Raw genomic sequence first — 22,531 nt, 5'->3', positions numbered from 1 at the left:
AGGTCCGACTTAAAATCATTTTTTTCCAGATTAGTTTTCTTATGATGTTCTGGAAGACGACCATATTTTTATGTTTCCCTGAAAGTTAATAAAAAGACGAGGAAGATTCTTTCTTTTTCATTTATAATAACACTGAAAGTTTCCAGAATGAAAAAATTCGTTAGTAACTTGACCCAAAACTTTTCCCGAATTGGTCTTTGTCTTTTATTATCTTTAATATAACATTACCTTAATTTATCATGAAGGTCGTTGTCTTTGGAAATCTTGTAGGTACTTATTACACACTCGAATTAGAAGCTTCTCAGGAAGATTAAGCAAGTTATAATCCTTAGGGTGTAACTTAAACTCCTGCCTTGTTTCTGGTCTGAGTTTAAGCCATTATACCGAATATTACTGTATTACAGTCGCATATATTATTTACTTAGCAAACAACATTGTGTGTTCATCATTTTAAAATGAGCAAACATTTGCATAACAGGCATTAAACATTTACTGGTTTAACGTTAATTGATTAGAATAATACATTTATGTGAAAAGCAACACTTACATAGTTGTGCTAATATGTAGATCAGCATAAGTAGTGCCCAAATCAAAATAGTTAAAACAAAACGTCATGGAACATAATAATGCTAAAATGTTTGGTTTTTCCAAAAACAGACTTCAGTTCCTACTTTATATTAAATATGGCAAAAATCCTTACGATCTAGGACATCCTACAAAGTTTTGCTTGTTAATATTTCTTATAAAAAGGCATTCTAGTTTCGTAGTTTGGTAGTCGGGATGGGAAGCAGAATAGCTATCGTAAATTTAATCTTGTGACGTTAATGGGACAGTAGCAGAAGGCGTGAAGCTACTTGACGCCCTGCAGCTTAAAACTAAGCGTTTCCTCGTCAGCTGGCAACTTTAATAGCTTGCAGAATCTCGAACTTGGATCAAAGCGACGAGTTTTCATGAACTGAGGATGGCATCTGTACAGTTCAGCACTAATGAGACTTGATATTATATTAGATGCAAAGGACAATGTGTAATGGCTGACCGTTATACCCAACTTCCAAGGATAAATATGACTTGTAAATTAGTACACTGATCTATCGCGTGAGTTACAACTGATGTTATAAGCCTGCGGTGTTTCAAAACAACTCGTATAAAGTACCTGCTCGTAGGACGCACAATTTCGATATCCGGTCTATTCCAGTGAAAATGAAGTTAGCGTAAACATATTTTCCTTGAATACAAATCATTGTGCACCTTTGGTGAAAATCGATATTTTCTAACAAAAACATTTAGATAGGTACACTTTATCCCATTGAATACAGTACAAGGGCCACCGTTCAAGGAATTCTGAGAATTTCCAAATTCAGTATTCCCGTAGATGTTAATTTCCAAATTCACGTTTATTTACTTCTCCTAACTTAAGAAACGTTGTTGATACTTAAGTGTAGTTAGATACCTATTACAAAACAGGTACCTATTATGCAGCATATAAATGTTATATGTATACAGTAGGATACGAATATAGTATGTAATCATTGACATCATTGATTCATTTGAAACCTGCCCCCACTCAACGAAAAAAGACAGATTCCGCAGTTTAGGGAATTAATTCGAATAATAAATGAGCTGTAATTTTAGATTGTTCATTAACTGTGACCCTGGCTGGAAAATTTAAAAACTTTTTTCTTCAAAGCTTCAAAGCTAAAATAGGGCAAAAAATGGGGAGATATCGTTACAGTTTCACTCTTTGAAAAACTTATCAAATTGGGTAAATTGATAGTTAAATCTTGCCTCTCAGAAAAACTTTACTTTGTCGAGCATTTAACAAATTGCTAAAAAGGCTATAGGAAACTTTTATGCCCCAACTCATTTCAACTCTGACGTGGGGTTTAACATTCAAAATAGAATACGTGTAAGGTAGGGTTTGGGCTGAAAAGCTTGTCAGCCAAGTGTTGGAAACCACTCAAAGTAAACTCCTTTCGTATGCTTATTTTTTTGTTCATAGCCTAGGAATATCATTTTGAGTGAGCATAGGCATACCAGAATACCAACTTCTTGTTACCTATTTTATCAGACATTTTCTGATAAGTAACAGAAAGTTCTATCAATCTATATAATTATTTGTGAATTCTATACCACATGGGAAATCTACGAGCAAGCTACGCCTCGTTTAATCGTGTAAAAGTCAAAATGTCTTGATGTTTTCGTTACTTTAACAAATAAATAACCAGATTAACTTATGAAATATTTTGTCTTGTTACAGAATCGGAGAGCACAGAAGATGATTACTACGACATGTCCAGACTAGCCCGTTGAAAACATGTACGCTATGAAGTTGTTCATCGCTTCCAATTTTAGACCAAACCTCGAGTTCGACGCGGCCAACAGAACAGAGTCCGTGAATCAAGTATCGAGTGTCAACAATGTCACTGGCACCCACGAAAGCTTCAACGATGACGAATATATCTTCGACAGAACTGATATTAGAGCTATATTTATCACTCTTTATACGCTCGTGTTTTGCTGCTGTTTTTTTGGTAAGTAAATCAACTATTTTATTGCTTCTCTGTAAGTATGATTTCCACAGAAAATAAAAGACATGTCTGGATCAGACGCCTTTATGTCCGTCATGTCCTTAATCGACGTAATGGATGCGATCTTCAAAATTGGGCACGATGCGGACGTTAGGTTTTTATGATAGACTGAACCGAGCCTGAGACAACGGATGCGAGACTGATCAATAAGATGTTCCTTCGTATGTAGTAAGATCTTTTTCGTCCTTTTATATAGATAAATTAGAGTTAAAATAAATAAAAAACGCCATTATTGTGGTGACACGCACGACAAGACAAGAAGAAGAGTGCAAATCGTTAAATAGTTATTGTAGAGACGTGAAAAATGTGAAAATGTATCCTACATTTACCACCAAAGTTTTAAATAACATAAATTACATGCGCTTTTTATCTTTTAGGTGGTACCATTAAAACTTTTTTTTAAATTATTACTCTTAAAGTTTTAATTCTGTTTATTTATCTTTTCCCAGAATGTTACAAACTATTTTACATCTCGCTTGAATCTTTAAACTTTAAAGCGACTGCACTGCTCGAGTTGAGATAGTCGGAAAAATTCTCAAATCTGTCCTACTTTATAAAATGGATTATTAATTTGAGTACAAAAATGTGTGAAATTTGTTTTGTGAAGATAATATTAATATACTACTACATATTTTTACTACCTACTTTCAGTTCTTTAAAGTAGGTAAATATGTAAAACTAGCTGTCCTCGCTAGCTGTGTGTTACCTTACATTTTTCTCATTATTATGGTGGCACAAATTGTACCGCTCATTCCTAAATTTAGCTTTTACGGGCCTGTCTATTTATTTACCTACCATACGCAAATACATCGTAATTTTATGATTTTTCCGCGTATCTTAGAAGCTATTTTATCGTACAAACCTCTGCCAAGTCTTCCAGCGAGTAGATATTTGTAGATGTTTTTTTGTCAACTTTTGCATTTTTGTCCAAAACTAATATAGTTTTTTAAATCAGTCAAGAAAAGCCTTTTAAGGCTGAAATAATAAAATTATCAAAACCCTTTCGGCAATTTTATCTACATTGCGAATACAGTAATTTTACTTATAACTTCAACACTAAGGCTGGGTTGCACCATCATACTTTAACTTTGTAAAACCTCAAAAATCTGTCAAACTCCATACAAAAAGCACCGGTTATCGTCATAGTTACGGTCAAAGTTAGGTGGTTCAACTCAGCCTAAATATGTCTTGCACCAAATTTGAAATAGTTATGTATACTTTGTAATCTTACACTCCACAAGAAAACGTCTGGTGAGTCTTCGAACAACTTTTACCTCGTATAACTGCTACTTTGGGACTGTAATAATTTCCCGAGATAATTAATGGCCGCTTTGAACAATCCTGTGGCACAAATGCAATTTAACACCGCTTGTCAACGTGGACTTTAACAGAAGTTAAAGCGCACAAACATAATCTGTCACTCAGTATTACTTGTACTAATAACAACTAGTTCTAAGAGAAATGTATGTAAACTCTTTGTTTACTTTGTGATCTAGCCTAATGCTAGTATTATATTATCTGTGCTACATACGTACTTTTTTAAATACATACATACCTACATAGTAACACGTGGTAACACCAAGACCCGTCACAGAAATTATTTTAATTTCTGCCCGACCGGGAATCGAACCCGGGACCTCTGGGCATAGTAGTCCGTTCTGAACCACGGCTGACTAAAATATAACATTTATAGTTCCTTGAAAACAGCGATAAGGGTGCGTGAAAGCTGAAGCAAATTAAGGTTAGCATGCCTTTTTCATGATGCTTATTTTATTCGATAAGCCTTGTCGAAATTTTCAAATGAATACCTACTATTTTTGTTTACTAAAATTCAAAAAGTAAGCCGTCCTAACTGACAGAATAGTTTAACAGACTAGGGTCTGAGCACCAGTCTTATTCGGTCTTGATTAACCACCTTGTTTTTTATAGGTCTGACTGAATTGTTAGGGTGACAGTTTCACAGTGACTGTAGCCCCCATAATCTCCGAAAAAAATAATGTAAGACTGTGACGTGTCCCTCCGAAACACAAAGTGAAATATTCCAATTCAATTTGGAAGAAACTTAAATCCGCTATGGGACATTTAAGGCTTACTTTTAAAAAATTGCATCTCATTTATTTACATAACTGCTGAACTGCTCGGCAACTAACGGCAATAACATTCAGAACTCCGACGTAAAATATTTATAGCCAATTCCAATTCAATTGAACGAAAAAAATACCATTGGGAAATTTAATCTCTTCCTTTATGTGTTCCCGGAAAGTTGGAAGATTTATTGTTACATATTTCACACGTTTTCTTGGAATTTTGAAATTATTGAAGCCCGGTAAGATTATTAAATACTCTACATATTTAACCGTTCCTCGAAACGTATTAGCTACCGTTTAAAATCGTATAATTTTATTATCATTCTCGTATTTATTTACCTTTGAAAAGGATTCACTCTGATAAAGATTTTCCCCCATATTTCAGGTCGTCCGACAATAGGGTCGAAAATAATGTTTTGTTTGCTAACACAAGGTCTATTCTCTATACCAATCGATTTTCTATCCTTTGCTTTATTATATTACGAGTATATCCAGCATATCGAGAAATCCTCAAAAAATGCGAAAACAAAAAATATATTCCAAACTGAAATATGTATGTGTCTACTTACGGCTTTGTAGGTTGGAATAGAATTGAATATGTCATGTTATTATCAGTTACTGTGTGTCGTAGAGGTAATTTAACGTTCAAAGAGAGCTTCTGAGTGAGTAACTTACGTTTAGCTGGTACATTTGCATCGAAAGTTTTCCAGATGACGGGCGGGAATGTTTTAAGGGTATAATATGACATTGTGTGTTCTCGTGGAAAATCACAAGGGGCTTTCACAGCGGAGTTGCTAATAAAACTTTAACAATCAAGGGTGATAAACTGCTTAGTGGCAAGAAGTTTGCAAAGAATGTAAACCTCTGCAGTATGGCGCCTACGTGGTTTGGTAACGTGATAAGCAAAGTGGGCTTAAGACTCAATGGTTCTAGGTTCGATGGGAAATGCATAATATGAAATAATTTAATACAGTACCTACCTACTTGTTCTTAGTTTGGTAAAGATATTGTAAGTGCAAGCAAGCTTATTACTAGCACTTATCTGTTTATTGAGTGTTGTGATGTTGTAAAATAAAGCGTGCCGCAAATATGGTTCAATTTCCTTCATTTTAATTAAGACTCGTACTTTTTCAGTTCAGTTTACGGGAAAAGAAACTGAAAAGAAGAACAGTTTACAAGTGTAGGTACCTACTTTAAAAGTTGAAGGGCAAAAATATTTTTAAGATGAAAAAACAAACATTCAGGAAGAGCTCGGGGCATTATCCCTAATATTATATTTTGCAAAGCCGGATTATTTTATCGATTAGGTGCCGTCTTTTTAACGATCAGACGAGAGTAATTACTTCGGAAGTTCGGACACAAAGGAGATTTGGTCCTCTTCTGAGTTTCGAACGAACCCGAAACCTGTGCCGAAACTTACTTAGTTGACCGACATCAGGAGATGACATTCTCAATTATAAGGTACAGTTGCGGCCTCGGTACATTGTGTTTGTGGTATTCTAGGCAGTTGTGATAAGCGCGAATTTACATTAAATCTAGTGAGATTTGCTGGCCATTGTACAAAAGCTTGTCGCAAGATTTAACGATTCTATAACTGGATAAACCACTTTAATAAATTATAATAATAGATGATTGGAATTTTATTGGTAAATAATCAAAGCTTAAGAATCAAATAAATATTTTATTGGAGTGTGTCTGGCAGTTTCAAGACTAGCTCGTAAAATAATATGGCACTCATTGTATTTTGTACTTTATCATTGACAGTAACGTCATTTGGTAAGAACTTTGTAAAATCAAACAGTATCGATAGGAAATGAGTTTGGTAAGGAAGCTCATATGGCCGCCAATAAAGCTCAAGCGCGGACACCGCCCGGCAACTTCCATCAGTTCGACGCATTTTATCGGAAATAGCTTAACTGTGCAAAACACAAGTAAAAAATTAATAACCTTAAAATGTTGATGAGTTTCGAAGGCCCACTTTTACTTTCAGTCTTTATAATAAAGCCATTATGCTGATATTTTTAAAGCCTAGTGAGAGTAATGATACGTAGATACCTTATTTCGAATACGACTGCAATAAGAACTTTTCAGAAATAAATTCAATGTACGACGAGACACAATTAAGCCTTGTTAAATTTAATACAAAGACTTTTGTTAAAAGGTTAGCAGTCGTCTGGATATTATTAAATTTAGGGGCAGGTAGGGTTACAAGTTTGAAAAATGCATGTCAGACCCTCTCAGCGATCTCATTCAAACAGCCCGTGCAAGTCACGTAGATAAATTTATGCTTTTATTTGTCCTCGCTCACGCCATATTTCGTTTTCTTTCTATGCTTCAAAACACCTTTTCTAACTGCTCTGTTCGACCGTTTTTTCTGGAAGAAATATTAGTGTTTTAGATTACTTCCCTTAGGGCATAAAACAGCCAATCCTAATACATATTTTTCCAGATAGAAAACGTAGGTATCAGCATAGGTATTAGAGACATAAAGCCACAGGGGTGAACTGACACGAGCGCAAGCATAAATAAAAAAATCGATTAAAAATTTCCTTTCAAATTATAATTTTGATAATAATTACTTAGGAAAGTTCATTAACTTACAGATTTCATAGATTGTTTAAGTAACCTTTAAACACTTCTAAAGAACTCAAACAATATGAAAAAAGCTCTTGATAAATTATGTCTATTAACGTTCATAATAAAATCGTCTTATTTAATCGTTTGTTTGTCAACGAAAATGTCGTATTCATTTGCAACTCTCATTGTTACAATATTCTATTTTCGGGGTCGGCTCCCGAAAATTGTAAAACTGTCCCATTAAATAAATAACCAACAAGCAGAAAATATTAATCTACTCGTATTTTAGTAATCATTGTTTAAAATTACACATAATTATTTAGGTAAGGAAACATTTAAAGCACCGGTGCTTTAAATGTTTTTCGTGACCTAGGTATTTATTTATTTATTTATTTTATTTTGTTCGGAAAACATACAGTGAAACAATAACAGATAAATAACCACTGCTTAAGAAACTATACACCATTTATATGTTTTCGCATATGTTTAGCAATACAATTAAACAACAAAAGCCAATTCGCTTACATGAGAGAGTTATTTTTAAATTAAGATACCTACATTAAACAGCTGATGAACCGTCGAACCAAGATTTAGTCATGTGTCCCTAAAGAGATTTGGTTTCGAGTTAAACATATCGAGTTCAGGAATGGTAACCAATTTGTTCACTTCATATGCCGATCGCAAAAAGTATGAATTCTGTCTGTAGTTGGTATTGCAGCGGGGGATATTTAAATAAATAGGCAGCCTAACAGTTCTGCTTGAAACTTTGAGACAGATTTTCGAGGTATGTCACACTCTAGCTTAGGAATTCAATTCACGCATTGTACCTTTCTTGCCTTTATGACCAATCCGTTAGTATGAATATAAATGTTGGCGTTTCCGACAGTAAAATATTGACGTACCTTTTGCTCCACTCGTTGTATTTGGATTAGACGCGAATCACTATTCCCGTATTCCGTGGGGAATCGTTATAATTTTTATTTGGATTTTTATGCTATGCTGGAGATTTGATAAGTAGTACCTACATTTATCATTACCCGACCTGTTTCAGGATTGGTAAAAGCTCCCAACTTTTATCCGGGTAAAGGTTTTTTTGATCGTTATTGATTGGTAACTATTGCAATAAATTCAATTCTAAATTGTATGAATTCAAGAAAGTTTATTATAACCTTAAGCTGTCCGCATTCGTTAGTTTTAATCCGGCAAAAGGAGACATTGATTTTGTACAAATGGGAATTATACTTCGTATCTCTCCCGAAGATGATTACGTTTTACATGCAGCAGTACCTGGGATGATGCCGTCCTTATCACACTTTTAGAGAATATTTATTTAAAAATATGAGTTTTAAATATAATAAAGTACGTGTTTTGACTCCTCAGCACCGTAGTACATTCCGCGGTCCGCCATATTTCTTGTCATTACTTGTGTTGGTGTTCGTCCGACTCACACGTACTTTTTCAATAAAAATAACTTAGCGTAAAAATGGGTAAAAGGAAACGATCAAGTAATGGTGATAATAGTGATATGGTGAAAAGTTTGTTAAGAAACCTCGTATGTACATAGACAACGACAAATTATAGTTTTATCTGATGATAATGAACCAGAAAAAACATCGTTGTCTCCATCGTGCAGTCACTGCAGATTTGCAGACATACATACATACATACATATTTAAAACATTCTGGTAAGTTGTGAATCGTGTATTTTGAAATTGTTATGAAATAATGTGAATAATTTCTATTTTTTGTATTAAAAATGAATATATTTTCAACTACCTTCCGTGGTAATACTTTGTGTCCCGACTTAATCGTGTGTGGATACTAAACTACACGTACAAAAATCGTGTTATACAAAATACATAAACATCCCGACGTAAATCGTGTGTGGATGATTTATTGCTTATCCCGGCGTATATCGTGTGTGGATACTAAACTACACGTACAAAAATCGTGTTATACAAAATACATAAACATCCCGACGTAAATCGTGGGTGGATGCTTTATTGCTTATCCCGGCGTATATCGTGTGTGGATACTAAACTACACGTACAAAAATCGTGTTATACAAAATACATAAACATCCCGACGTAAATCGTGTGTGGATGATTTATTGCTTATCCCGGCGTATATCGTGTGTGGATACTAAACTACACGTACAAAAATCGTGTTTTACAAAATACATAAACATCTCGACGTATATCGTGTGTGGATGCTTTATTGCCTTTGAGCGTATTAATTATCCCGGCATATATCGTGTGTGGATAAGACATTTTTAAACTGATTGCATTTTGCTTTGATTATTTTCCTATCGTATTATCATATAACGTGGGTAGACGTATCAACACGTCGTAAAATAGTATAACATAATTATAAATATAATAATATACAATATACATGGGGTATTTATAATTTGTTACCCTATCAAATACAAAAATCTTTATTGTGAACTATTACTAAAATAGCATACAATAATTACCTACATCAGACGAAAATACCGGGTATTTTTCAAGACAAAGCCTTTCAAAGACTTTCACAAGGATCTAGCAACAGGTTGGAAAATATTGATTAATGGATTACCTACCTACAAATAAAAAAGACTTGATGAAATATTATTTACTTGCTAAAAATTGCGCATAATAATTACTTCAACAAAGGCAGCAATACAACTGAACATCTGATTCTGCTTCTGTTTGCTGTACGCATCCTTATTGCAACTGATTTCACCGAGCCTTCAATATGATTTGAAGACCTAGCTATGTCACAAATGGAATAATATTCCGTAAGGAATTATAAAAACCTTGAGCGATGCTGGCGGTTACTTTGTGACACTCATTAGAGAATCACTGTCAAGAAGATACGCTATCACAAATTCCATTAGCAAGCAAAAAAAAGAGATATCATAAAAGATTTATCAAAACGAATCTCTTGTTTGGTTCAGATTTATCAGACCACTCGAAATCACCTATGACTAATATAATTCAGTAATACCAGCCCAGCACGTCTACAACTCATCAGACTTTAAACGCAAGGGGGGCATTGTGAGCGGCAGCCGCTGAGCAGTGAGTGAACCCCGGCCAGCCCAGCAGCCGCCGGCTCCGCCGCCGCCGCCTGCGCCGCGGGGCCCTCTCTGGTTAACCCGAGACCCAACTATCATCAACCGAATCGGAGATGATAATTTTATTCAGCAGATAGGCACCAAGGTGCTAGTAACTGGTAGACTTAAATACTACTAAAATAAATGGCTTACCTAACATAACAAAATTAAATGATACTACTATTTTGTCCTGGATCAGGGTTATGAAATTCCATTTTAAACTTAACCATGCCAAGTTGGAGTACCCCAATGTAGGTCACATACTACACCTGAGGGGAATAGTAGGTATATTCGACAACTGTACAAAAGCAAAATTGTAGACATAGATTTATTCTAAATTTAAAGGAATTAAATAAATTCATTAATATGAACTATTTTAAAATGCAATACTACCACTGACTTTACATAATTAATTATATAACAATACATTTTATTATGTGAAAACCTTAGATTTGAAAGACTCCTATCTTTTATTACCAATTGCTGAAAATGGATGAATTTGGCTTCGCTTGTCATGGAACTCCAAGCACTTTAATATTCAGTTGTTTGAATTTCTTCGTGATCGATCGTTTTTGTCTTACATCCGCATGGTGCCTTTTGTATTTACAAAATTATTAAAAGCAGTTTTACACTTTTTGCAATCACTCGGCCATCTATCTGTACCAATACCTGTTACCAATTTTTGTGTATTGGAACGGTCAGAATGCTGGAATAATATTCAAACAACGGGAGATTTATAAGAGCAACTAGGGTAGGAGGACAAAAGATTTTTTATCTAATCAAAATAATAATGTTACCTACATTTCTAAAATTTACATTTAATACGATAGAAATTAATTTAACTTAACAAAAGTGCAAGACACTAGTAATGCTAAAAACTACGAAAAATATCATTCCAGTAATTTGCTTCATTCTTGGGGTTATTGACCTCAGCGTGCCCCGCCGTTAAAATTACGGCTGGATGTGCACGAAGTTACCGGGAAAAACATCTTGGCACTCAATTACTCAAATAACTACAATAAACATTATAATGCATCTGCCAAGTATTTAAAACATAATTTAGCATAGTGGAGACTGGAGAGATTACATTGACACAGCACATCATGTACCTACCCTGCAATCAAATGATTTGTTTCGATGCCTCAACCACTGGTCAATCTCAACCGCAATCGCGCATCGTGTAACAGCCATCGGAAATTGGTCCCAGTTACAGTTACTTTTACATTTAAATACCCTGGAATTGCTCGCTGCACTCTATGATCTTGAAACATTTGCATCTCACCTACTTATTAAGAATAGACAATACAACGGTTATTGCCAAATAAAAAAGGGGTAGTATACAGCACACTTTAAATAATACTGTTCGAGAGTTATGGAATTGGTGTGGTTGGGTGTGAAAACGCGGTCACAGATTTCGAATCTCGTCAATCAAATATAGACACGTACTATGAATTTAGCAGACTACGCATTTACAGAAATTACATTACCTTTTGGTATTCCAGAATTCGTCTTATTTGCAAGTACATTTACTATTCAAAATCACCAATGTTCTACGAATGCATCTTGGGAGTTAGACCCTATTTCCGAAGTTATTGATACTTTCACATTTAATGTAACTTTCTAAAGTTTTATACAAAAAAAAAAAAAAAAAAAAAAAAAAAAAAAAAAGAATGGCGCTAAGGGCATAGTAGTAGTACCATTCTGACCTACTACCGTGGTACCTATTGTGGTCAAAGCTCCTCGTTTCAAAAGTCATACGTTTCGAACCTAACAAAAATCTGTTGTGTTCGCCCTTCAGAGTTGATCATCCTCTCCATGCGGATTTAACCCTGATGGTCGGCAACTTATCAGGCAATCGCAGTTGAGGCGAGGCGCACCTACTAATTCTCTGGATATGTTAATGACATCTTTCTCACATAGTACATACTAATATTATACAATATACTTCAGGTCTACAATCATGGTTGTAATTCCAATTCAGCTCATTTATTGGAATACTCAACGGACAAATTAAATTATTCGTGTTAGTTACAGTACAGTACTCTCAATGGTTACCGTTTGACTTTATCTATACTGTTATATCAGGATATTACTACTAATGACTGTATTAAACGTTTTCTCAAAAGCGTGTTTCGCCTCAGACCGCCTAAATATGACACTACTTGGTATTAAATTATCATTTCCCTGAAAAAAATTACAGTTAAGTGTATACCTCTTCTAGTTCTGGTTTCTGCACAGATAATGAATACTCCGAGTTTATCTAATAATATTACTAATAATATTTTATTGTGTCCAGACTAAATATAAATTAAAGTAGGTAGATGAAATTGATGAAAACATTAAAACCGGACTCGATTAATTTTATCAACCATTTATTATTGTACCTATATATTACCGTACATTATGGACAACCTTGTACTATGCCCAGCCTCAACACTTAAATCTTACATTGACAGGACTATTGGTATACGCAAAGATGATAATCTTTTTGTCAGTTACCAAAAACCACTTAAAAAGTGGTAACTCAGTGGAACTTCAAATTTGATAATATCGATTTTTATAGCGCTCATAATACCCGCCATACGGGCTACGTCTGCGTCCACCGGGCTGGCGTTAATTTATTAATAATAATTTAAAATTTGTAAGTCATTCGTAAGGCTTGCAAGCTGGTGGACCGAATCTTGTCAAGTAGGCATTTCTTAAATATTAGACTAGAAACTTACTTAATTTAACTTTTTGTGTGATTGTGATTTTGTTAACTGTTCGTTTCAAAACCATCATTAATTATTACGAAAGTAAACAATGTTTTGTTTATTTACTAAAATACCTTGAACAAGTTAATAGTTTCTACGGTTGTAATTTTTTCGATGCTCTAAACATCTGCATGTAAAACGTAATCATCTTCGGGAGAGATACGAAGTATAATTAAGAATCAAACGAACTTACCTGTGATGTTTGATATCTAATTATACGAGTGTCTTGACCGAAGATGATTACAGTCCCACCTCACCCGAGAATAATTACCCTTAACCGATCGAAAAAATTTGCTCTAAAATAATGACAAGAAATATGGCGGACCGCGGAATGTACTACGGTGCTGAGGAGTCAAAACACGTACTTTATTATATTTAAAACTCATATTTTTAAATAAATATTCTCTAAAAGTGTGATAAGGACGGCATCATCCCAGGTACTGCTGCATGTAAAACGTAATCATCTTCGGTCAAGACACTCGTATAATTAGATATCAAACATCACAGGTAAGTTCGTTTGATTCTTAATTATAATTTTAGAACACCAAAGGCAAAATGTAAATAGAATTGTAATAATAGGTTGTTACGAAAATACCGTAGAAAAGGTGCTTTGAGATATAGTAACTTACTCCTAAAATTGAGGATCGCAAATTAATTTAATTGATCGTAATCAATGGTATCTACTGAGAAGTACTAATAATAAAGATTTATATTAATCGTTTAATCAAATGATGTCTGCGTGGATAGATAGTAGGTACCTACCTATAAATTTATTTCGTAAAATACCCATACTTAATGCTATATCGGACCCTTACTGATGATTAGGTAGATACTCAATACTCAATACTCAATATTTTATTGCATCCATTATGTACTTAAAATTAGAACATTATGGGCCCTGTAGGGCACGGCAAACATACATATTACATATACAGTGTGTCCGGGCTTGTAGTGATCAAACTTTAAGGGCGTAATCTATGGACAATTTTATCGATGAAAATACTTCAAATTTGGGGCTTGACCCATTTCTCGCAAAATTACGAGGATTTAAGTTTTTAATTTTTAGTTTTCACCTCTTCCGTCAAAAACAAGTGAAAGCGTGGGTAGCTTAACACTAATAAGCAAAAATTTTATATCATGCGATAGCCAATAAAATTATCTATTAGCAGAAGTAGAAAACAGATACAAGTTTCATACATTTTAAGGGAGTAAGAATGGATTTAATTAGAAAAAAACATGACTTTTTTCACTTCTTTTTCAGTTATTTTCCAACACAAGAAAAACCAGGTCGTTAAGGTATATTTTATTTGCATTGTAATATTAGTATTTGAGCTATTCTACAAAACGAATGTAAATTTATTAGTCTACGTCTATTAGTTTTGACGTAATTGTTGAACAAAGATACCCCTTCCCAGCGGTTTCCATAGTAATCGGAATAGGTTGTGTGATTCTTTCAGGCAGTGCATTTTCGCATGTCGCGTGCGCTATGGAAACCGCTGGGAAGGGGTATCTTTATTCAACAATTACGTCGGAACTAATAGACGTAGACTAATAAATTTACATTCGTTTTGTAGAATAGCTCAAATACTAATAATACAATGCAAATAAAACATACCTTAACGACATGGTGTTTCTTGGAAAATAACTGAAAAAGAAGTAAAAAAAGTCATGTTTTGTTCTAATTAAATCCATTCTTACTCCCATAAAATGTATGACACTTGTATCTGTTTTCTACTTCTGTTAATAGATAATTTTATTGGCTATCGCATGATATAAAATTTTTGCTTATTAGTGTTAAGCTACCCACGCTTTCACTTGTTTTTGAAGGAAGAGGTGAAAACTAAAAATTAAAAACTTAAATCCTCGTAATTTTGCGAGAAATGGGTCAAGCCCCAAATTTGAAGTATTTTCATCGATAAAATTGTCCATAGATTACGCCCTTAAAGTTTGATCACTACAAGCCCGGACACACTGTATAAACATACATACATTTAATCTTATTGTTTACCTGCTAAGAAATTAATCCTACATTAGGAGTGACAGATCCATTAGCAAGGATAATTCCCAGAAAATGGGTTACAAATATACCTTAATTTTAAGTAACTTTGCGTTAACGAAGTAATTGTTAAACCGCTGTAATTAATATAAAAAAATAGCAGTGAATGTACAGTAGCTAACAGACTAAACATTTTGCTGTAAAATGGTATTATTATGCTGCATATGGTACCACAATGTGTACCTTTATGTGTCGTCTGTACCACAATCGATACTGCGCTGCGTGATACCGCGGTAATTCACGTCGCACGTTGTCACGCTGGCTGAACACGGGAATGACGTTGCAGCTTATACACGCCACTAAAAACGAGCTTAATGTTTTATGTATGCAATACGTATCTATTTAGTAAACGCTGTCTGCAATAAGCGTGGAAATCGCTTACCAGTTAGAAGTAAGTCCAGTCAATCAGACTTTTAATTAAACTGAATTAAGTCAAGCAATATCTCAAAGTCAGAATAACTAATGAATCGAAATATGCATTTAGTTAAACAAATAGTTACCTACACAAGAAGTATTGCATTGTTGCATTGTATGTAGTTCATAATAACTATGTGCAATTGTATTCATCTGTTGTGCCTCGCAATATAAGCAAGGCTTATTCGTGACTCCCATATGGAAAATTCCATGAAAACCTCATGTGGCATGCAGTGGCGTTTAACCGCGCTTTATGAGGGACAACGGAATTTCTAAAAGGTAAAATTGGCTCATCCCGAAAGTTATGCCGATTAGCGACAAGCTGAAAGCCGTGGGCACATAGTTTGTAGGTAAATAAATACAAAATTTCTTCTTATGCGTCGGGACCAAAAATTTAAACTAAGTTATCGAATGTTCCATAATATAAAATGACGCTTGAAACTCAATTTCATCTCAAGCATAGATTGAGGCTTTTGTTTCGTTTGAATTTAAAATTTTGACTAATCACATGACTATTATTATTTGATATTGGTTCGAGTGTTTGTTGTTGTTTCGTAATACGGGCCTGGCCCGTATTTGGAGGCGACGTTCAAAACAGATGCTAACTCGAGCATGCTAGCACCCTCCTAGAAGCCTGTGACTGATTGAATTTCAATACCACCAAATCTATTGTCAAGATTTGAACTTGAATATTCTTACGTAACACGTGCCTGAATCACCGAAGACTAGGAGAGACCGAGGAGAATTATAACAGAGGCGAGCTGTGACAATTTGTCGATTTTTAGGGTTCCGTACCTCAAAAGGAAAAAACGGAACCCTTATAGGATCACTTTGTTGTCCGTCCGTCCTTCTGTCAAGACCCTTTATCTCAAGAACGCGTGAACGTATCAAGCTGAAATTCACATGAAATACTCAGGTCTATTGTCCCTTTAAGCTGTGAAAATATCAAACTTCTAAGCCAAGCCAATCAAAAGATACAGCCGATTATGTCGATATTTTCAACAAATTTTCGACACTCGCAAAGGAATCAAAACCTACAGGATACTTCCCGTAAACTCAGAATCTTGAAATTTGGCATAAAGCATTGTCATATAATGCAAATATAGGAAAAATTGCGAAAATTACATTTTTTTAGTTATATAATATAATAAAAATATTTTAATAAAATGAAACTTACTACCTTATTTCTCACGAACGAATAAAGGTATCAAATTGAAATTTATACCAAATACCTAGATCTATTGTCCCTTTAAGAAGTAAAAAAATCAAACTTCTAAGTTAACGCGATCAAAAGATACAGCAGTTTATACCGACACCTTAGACGAATTTCCGTCACACGCTAGGGAATCAAAACCTACAAGGTACTTCCTGTGAACTCAGAATCTTGAAATTCGGCACGAAGCAACGTTATATAGTACAGATAAAGGAAAAATTGCGAAAATGATAAATTTGAAGTTATATAAAATTTAAAATATTATTTTTGCTTACATGACATAAAATATTTTTTTAATAATTATAAACTTACTACCTACCCTTTTTCACATGAACGCGTAGAGATATTAAAGTTGAAATTCATATCAAACACTTCTTAAATCTAATTGCCTCTAAACTGTGAGAAATTCTAAATCAACGCAAAAATTCAAAACGCTGAGGTAGGTACGTACCTATAATGCAAATATAGGAAAAATAAATAAATAAAAAATAATCATACCGCATATTTTTTTTTTATAAAACTCCGGACTTTGACGTAATTTTGGTTTAAGTGAAATGAATGGTGTCCATTGGCATAGCTACAGGTTTTACCTTAGAATACTTGTTTTATATTTGTAGGTAGTTACCCTGCCTAAAAAAAACCCTAGCTACGCCAAAGCTAGCGTTATTTGATAAGGATCAGATATAAACACAAAATAATCTTGCGTGCATACCAATGTTATTTATACCATTTTGCAAGGGGAAAGGGATTTGTGGTTAGCCCTGACTACTTAAGGACAGGAAAAAATCAAATGATACCGCGAGCTAACTACGAACAGCGCCATCTATTGACAACCGTGCGAACTACGTAGTGTCGTTGCTCGGTGATAGGTGTTGCTGATTGCAGCTCATTGTTACAATACTTTTTATTAAAATCGGATTTTATTCCGGAGGTTTTACAATTTCTTACTACTTTCGCAAATCATTACAAATGAAGAAAGGAATTTAGGGTGTGGTACCCTCAATGTACAATTAGATTTCGAGCGATACCACTTTTGGGCATTCTCCTTTTAAGTAGTTACTTTCCCCATTGTAATGTTATGAATTTCATTTTGCAATAAAAATACCATAGTTATGACTCGATTGTCGTAATGAACGAACTTTGTAAACCTTGCAGGTTTGTACGGAACCCTCGGTGCGCGAGTCCGACTCGCACTTGGCCGGTTTTTGGAAACCTATTTCTATCAGCGAGCTCGCAACAGCACATATTTGATAGCTCGAGATTTCAACTAAAAACGCGGACTGTTACGAGCTTGCTAGTCTATATCTATAAAAGCAAAAGGTCACTGATTGACAGACTGACTGACTCACTCACTCATCATGAAATCTCAGAAACTACAAGTGCTAGGAGTCTCAAATTTTACATGGGGGTTCCTTTCAGAACCTAGGTGCTAAGAACGTATTTTACACAACTCCACCCCCAAGGGGGTCAAATGGGATCCACGCGTACGAAGGAAGTCGCGGGCGGCCGCTAGTAGTTTATAAGTTTCAAAAAATCGTCTATGTCACAAATCTACTCTTTTACAACTCACCTTGGTCTCCCCTAACCTGGTTGTAGATAGTTCCATAAATAAGGATGTTTTCTCAATCGCCGAAGAAACGATGCTCATTGAATATTTTCATTACGCACCTGTGGCACGTGCTCGGATTGCGTAACGGAGCCTCTGTACCTAAACGCAATTTTGAACAACATTCGCTAGCTTTCGCACCAATCTGTTAGCCACTTCCAATATAGTGTACAAAGGAATGTCTTAGGTTAGACAAGGACAGCGAAAGAATTCTGGGAAGCTTTGTTTTACTCATGTAACAGTCGCTTTTTTCTAAGCGTGATGTAGTTTGATAAAGACACAATATAATTAATTAAGTTTAAACTATTAACTAGTTAGTTCCCCTAGCTAAAATATCATGTTAAAATAAATATACCTACATAGATAACAAACAAAGTTATGATGTTTTAACTCAACATAAGCACGGGTTAAATAGACATAACCTTATCAACATATTGTAACATATCTATGTACATATCGCTCACCTAGCAGTATAATGGCACATTTACAAAAAAAAGCGAAATTGAGTTTTTACGGCCTAAGTGTTTAAGAGTGTATAATTTATAAAGTGGTAAAACGGCACGGTGTTAGTTTTACTATTTGTCGAGAGAGGGCGTTCAGTGTCATTGTAGCACTTGCTACGTTTCCCCCGCTTCCGCGCATAACAACGGCTTATTTGTCAGTTGTGCGGGGCGCTCCGCGAGATGCAATCGCTTCTAAATCTGTGTTGGCGTAAGTGACAAATGTGACATTTTATTAACTTAGTAAGTTAGTAGAAAAACGGTACATTTGACAAGAGAAGATACGTCATGATTAAACTTTATTTTATTTGTTATAGTTTGATGTTGACTATTCCTTAACGAATCACGATCCGAAGTGTAGCCTGTAGAAAACCGATAGGGATGCTACCTTACGGCCATGGTCAAGTTCCTGGAGCGCCGCTTCAACAAGGGTAGGGCTGTCGATAAGTCTTCTGGCACGCCTTTCCACCGAATCCAAAGCAGCCAAATGTTTCTTGGCAGAGCCGTCCCAGAGGTGGCAGCAGTATTCCATGCAAGGTCGGATCTTTCTGTGCTTTATAAAGCTGCAGCCTTTGCTTCTTGGAGAAGTACTGCTTTGCCCTCGAGAGGATACCAAGTTTTTTGGCAGCAGTTTTCGCTATGGATTCGATGTACTCGCCAAAGTTCAGCTACTATTGGTCAAATACGATTGGTCAAAACAGCTGACGTACGCTGTTGAACAGTGTACGTATCGCAGAATCGAGAAGCGTGTCTGGATTGGAGACGTTAAAATTACCGTAATCGGGGCTCTGGTATAGAAAGAGCCATTCCTGATGGTTATATATATAGGTTATTATAATATTTTAGTTTAACTTTTTATTGTATGTTGATTTCAAATAAAAACTTTTGTTTTCTATCAACCAATTGTCTTTATTTCTAGTTTTCACATCCTATTTAATTATGTCTTTGGGGCATATATGACATTTTTGGAAGTTGTCAAAAAGTATAACGGCACAATTGCATGGTTCTTCTTCTTCTTTGACTGCTATGAAGTAACTCCTGGAAACCTGAAGTGGATTTTTTATCCCTAAGTATCTATTAAGGTCTATACTAGTTGCTAAAACCATAAAATCCATGATAAAATGTAAAATGAACTCATAACTTCGTTTCAAACATTTGTAAAATCTTTGACCCTCATTTCTGTAAAATAAGAAAAAAGTAGATGTGTCATTATACTGCTAGGTGAGCGATATGTAGCTACAAAAACACTTCCCGTTTGTTTTGCTTTCTTCACAAACATGTCAACCCGATACGTCAGCAGATTATCTGGCTGGCCATCAATAAAAATAATATTATTCTAAAAACATATCCCCTCAAAGAGACGAAGGATTATACCAAAGTATGCGAAGGGCAATAGCCCTAAACTTATGTTCAATGAAGTTCACCTGAAACACAAGTAACGCTAAGGAGTTTGAATTAGTTTTAAAGCACCTACTTACTATGGTAGCACTTAATGGTTTCATTAGAGCCATTAATCTTTCTAAGTTTCAGTGTCCTTAACAAACTTGTACTTCCTGTTAAATTCTAAAAATTATTTTAATCATACTACTACATACTAAGTTATAATTTTATGTAGTTCAAATTGCGTATCTCATTCTACTTTGAATTTCGTTTTAACTAATTATTTAGTGGTATTTTAATATTCAAACAAGCCTATAGGCTTATAAGAGTAACTCTGAAAAATAAAAGCAATTTGACAAGGTCGTTAGATTCTAAATGAGCAGAATTTTAAGAAAAATCTAGATCCAAAAAGTTCAACAAAACTCCTATAATGTCAATAAATTCTTGGAAAACTTGATCCAAAGTTTACCTTACAGACTAAGTAGGTACTTTACTTCTTAGAGCACGTTACACCTGATGTTTAAGGCTTACACAAAGCTACGTAACGTTAGGTCACGCTACGCTAAAAAACGTTAGGTCATTCTCTTCTTCTTCTTCTTGTCGTGTCGACAACAAACCTACACAGCGTCAGCTCAAAACTCCGCCACAAGAGTGGCGTTGTCAGTAGCCTTCATTAAATCTTCCTGCGTGCAGTCATTCTCTTAATTTTAATAGAAACTTTTTAACGAAGCTGATATTAATAGTTTCAGAAAATATTCATTGCGACTCTAAGCTGGTTAGCAAGCAATCTGAAATATTAAGACAGGGTTATGTGATAGTGAAAATGAGCACGAAGTTATCTTTGAACCCGCTCAGTACTTAGTTACTCGCTCATCTTTGGTGGAAATGCGGCTTAAAACAAAGATTAGCGAATCCACCTAAAGTTTAGGGATCATGTCTACAAATAATTTAACCTCAGGGCTCGAAAACTAAGTCGTTATTTAAAAGGTTTTTTAAGAGCTAATGACCTGTTTTCGGGGTCTTAAGTTTATTTACCTAATAAGTTAACTGATTTCTGTAACTAGATACTAGATTACTTTAAAAAAAAATTATTGTATTCCTAATGATGCAAAAGCAGACACTTAAAGCGATTTTCATGAAATTACTGATAGGTATCTAAAACTTTATTTTATTTCGCAAAAATATCTAAAAACTAACATTTCTGACATTTTCCCGACTTTTCACACTCGCCATGGGGCCGATATTTATTATTTTTATTTTCATTCTGAAGTAAAATGTTACGAACATTAGGTACCAACACACAACACGTGTCATTTGAGTCTTAACTGGTCTTGTAATAACTGAATTTTATTACCTACTAGAAAGGAACTTGAATCTTCAATCTTCCTAGTCGGAACGTGTTTAAGGCACTCTCAGACGGCCGAAGGTGACGCCGGTCTCCGGCACCATAATATCCCTATTATTTCCTGGGTAAAAAAAAGCAAGAGTTTGAATTAGTCCGCCGGTTAACTTATGAAAAATACTGGACACACGTGTTTTTCACTTTTTCAAACTAATGAAAATTTGCAAGAGATAAAGCGCGCCGAAGTTCAAAAGAAAGGGCCAGTGACGTGCTTAAAAGTTTAGCACTTTGTTACGTCACGCGGAACTTCAACGCATCATAACTTAGTTATTACTTGTTTAATTGACAAATAAAAATATACGTGTCAAATATTTTTTGATAATGTAATTAACGGACTAAAAGTTATTTTTAGGAACGTTACAAATGTTACCAGGATATTATAATGTCTGCCTTTCATAATCTCTGTTAAGAATACTGGGAACACTGGAATACGGAAACCATTATCCGTGAGCTAAGCCCTGTATAACCATTTTCATACGTTTCATTTGTCCGCCCTTAACCCCGTTTCACGCTACGCGTTAAAGTTTGCGCCTAAAACCCGACTGAAACCCATTTCAAAGTGCCCTCCATAAGTTTTATTTACCTGGAAAACTGAACGACTTCTGAAGTGCACATTATTCTACTTGAATAACAATGGCATCGATTTCACCGCAAATGTGGGAAAAGAGATGGTATGATAATAATATGTCATGAGGTGAATAGATAAGTAGGTTTTCGCCAGTGTAATTACTCGTCTTTTGAAGGCAAAAGAAGATTTTAATTGTATTCTGCAATTTAAATATTTCTCTGCACTATCACAACGAGCATAATAATTTGTCAGAATAGAAACTTGGCCCGCATGTTTTAGAAAAATGTGTTTCA

At 34.8% G+C, this 22,531-nt stretch overlaps 1 protein-coding gene across 1 annotated transcript in view; it reads left to right on the top strand.

The window, feature by feature from the left end:
• Positions 1-2,261: 2,261 nt before the first annotated feature.
• The window catches only part of LOC135087862 (trissin receptor), a 59,181-nt gene continuing 38,911 nt past the window's right edge, over positions 2,262-22,531 (top strand). The window contains exon 1 of the mRNA XM_063982695.1: positions 2,262-2,531. Within this exon, the coding sequence (XP_063838765.1) occupies positions 2,315-2,531 (217 nt within the window). The 5' untranslated portion in view covers positions 2,262-2,314. The remainder of the gene's footprint in view (positions 2,532-22,531) is intronic.

Source organism: Ostrinia nubilalis, chromosome 3, assembly GCF_963855985.1.
Source record: "Ostrinia nubilalis chromosome 3, ilOstNubi1.1, whole genome shotgun sequence".
Lineage (NCBI taxonomy): Eukaryota > Metazoa > Arthropoda > Insecta > Lepidoptera > Crambidae > Ostrinia > Ostrinia nubilalis.
The sequence above is the reverse complement of the archived record's forward strand: the minus strand, read 5'-3'. Positions and strand labels throughout refer to the sequence as shown.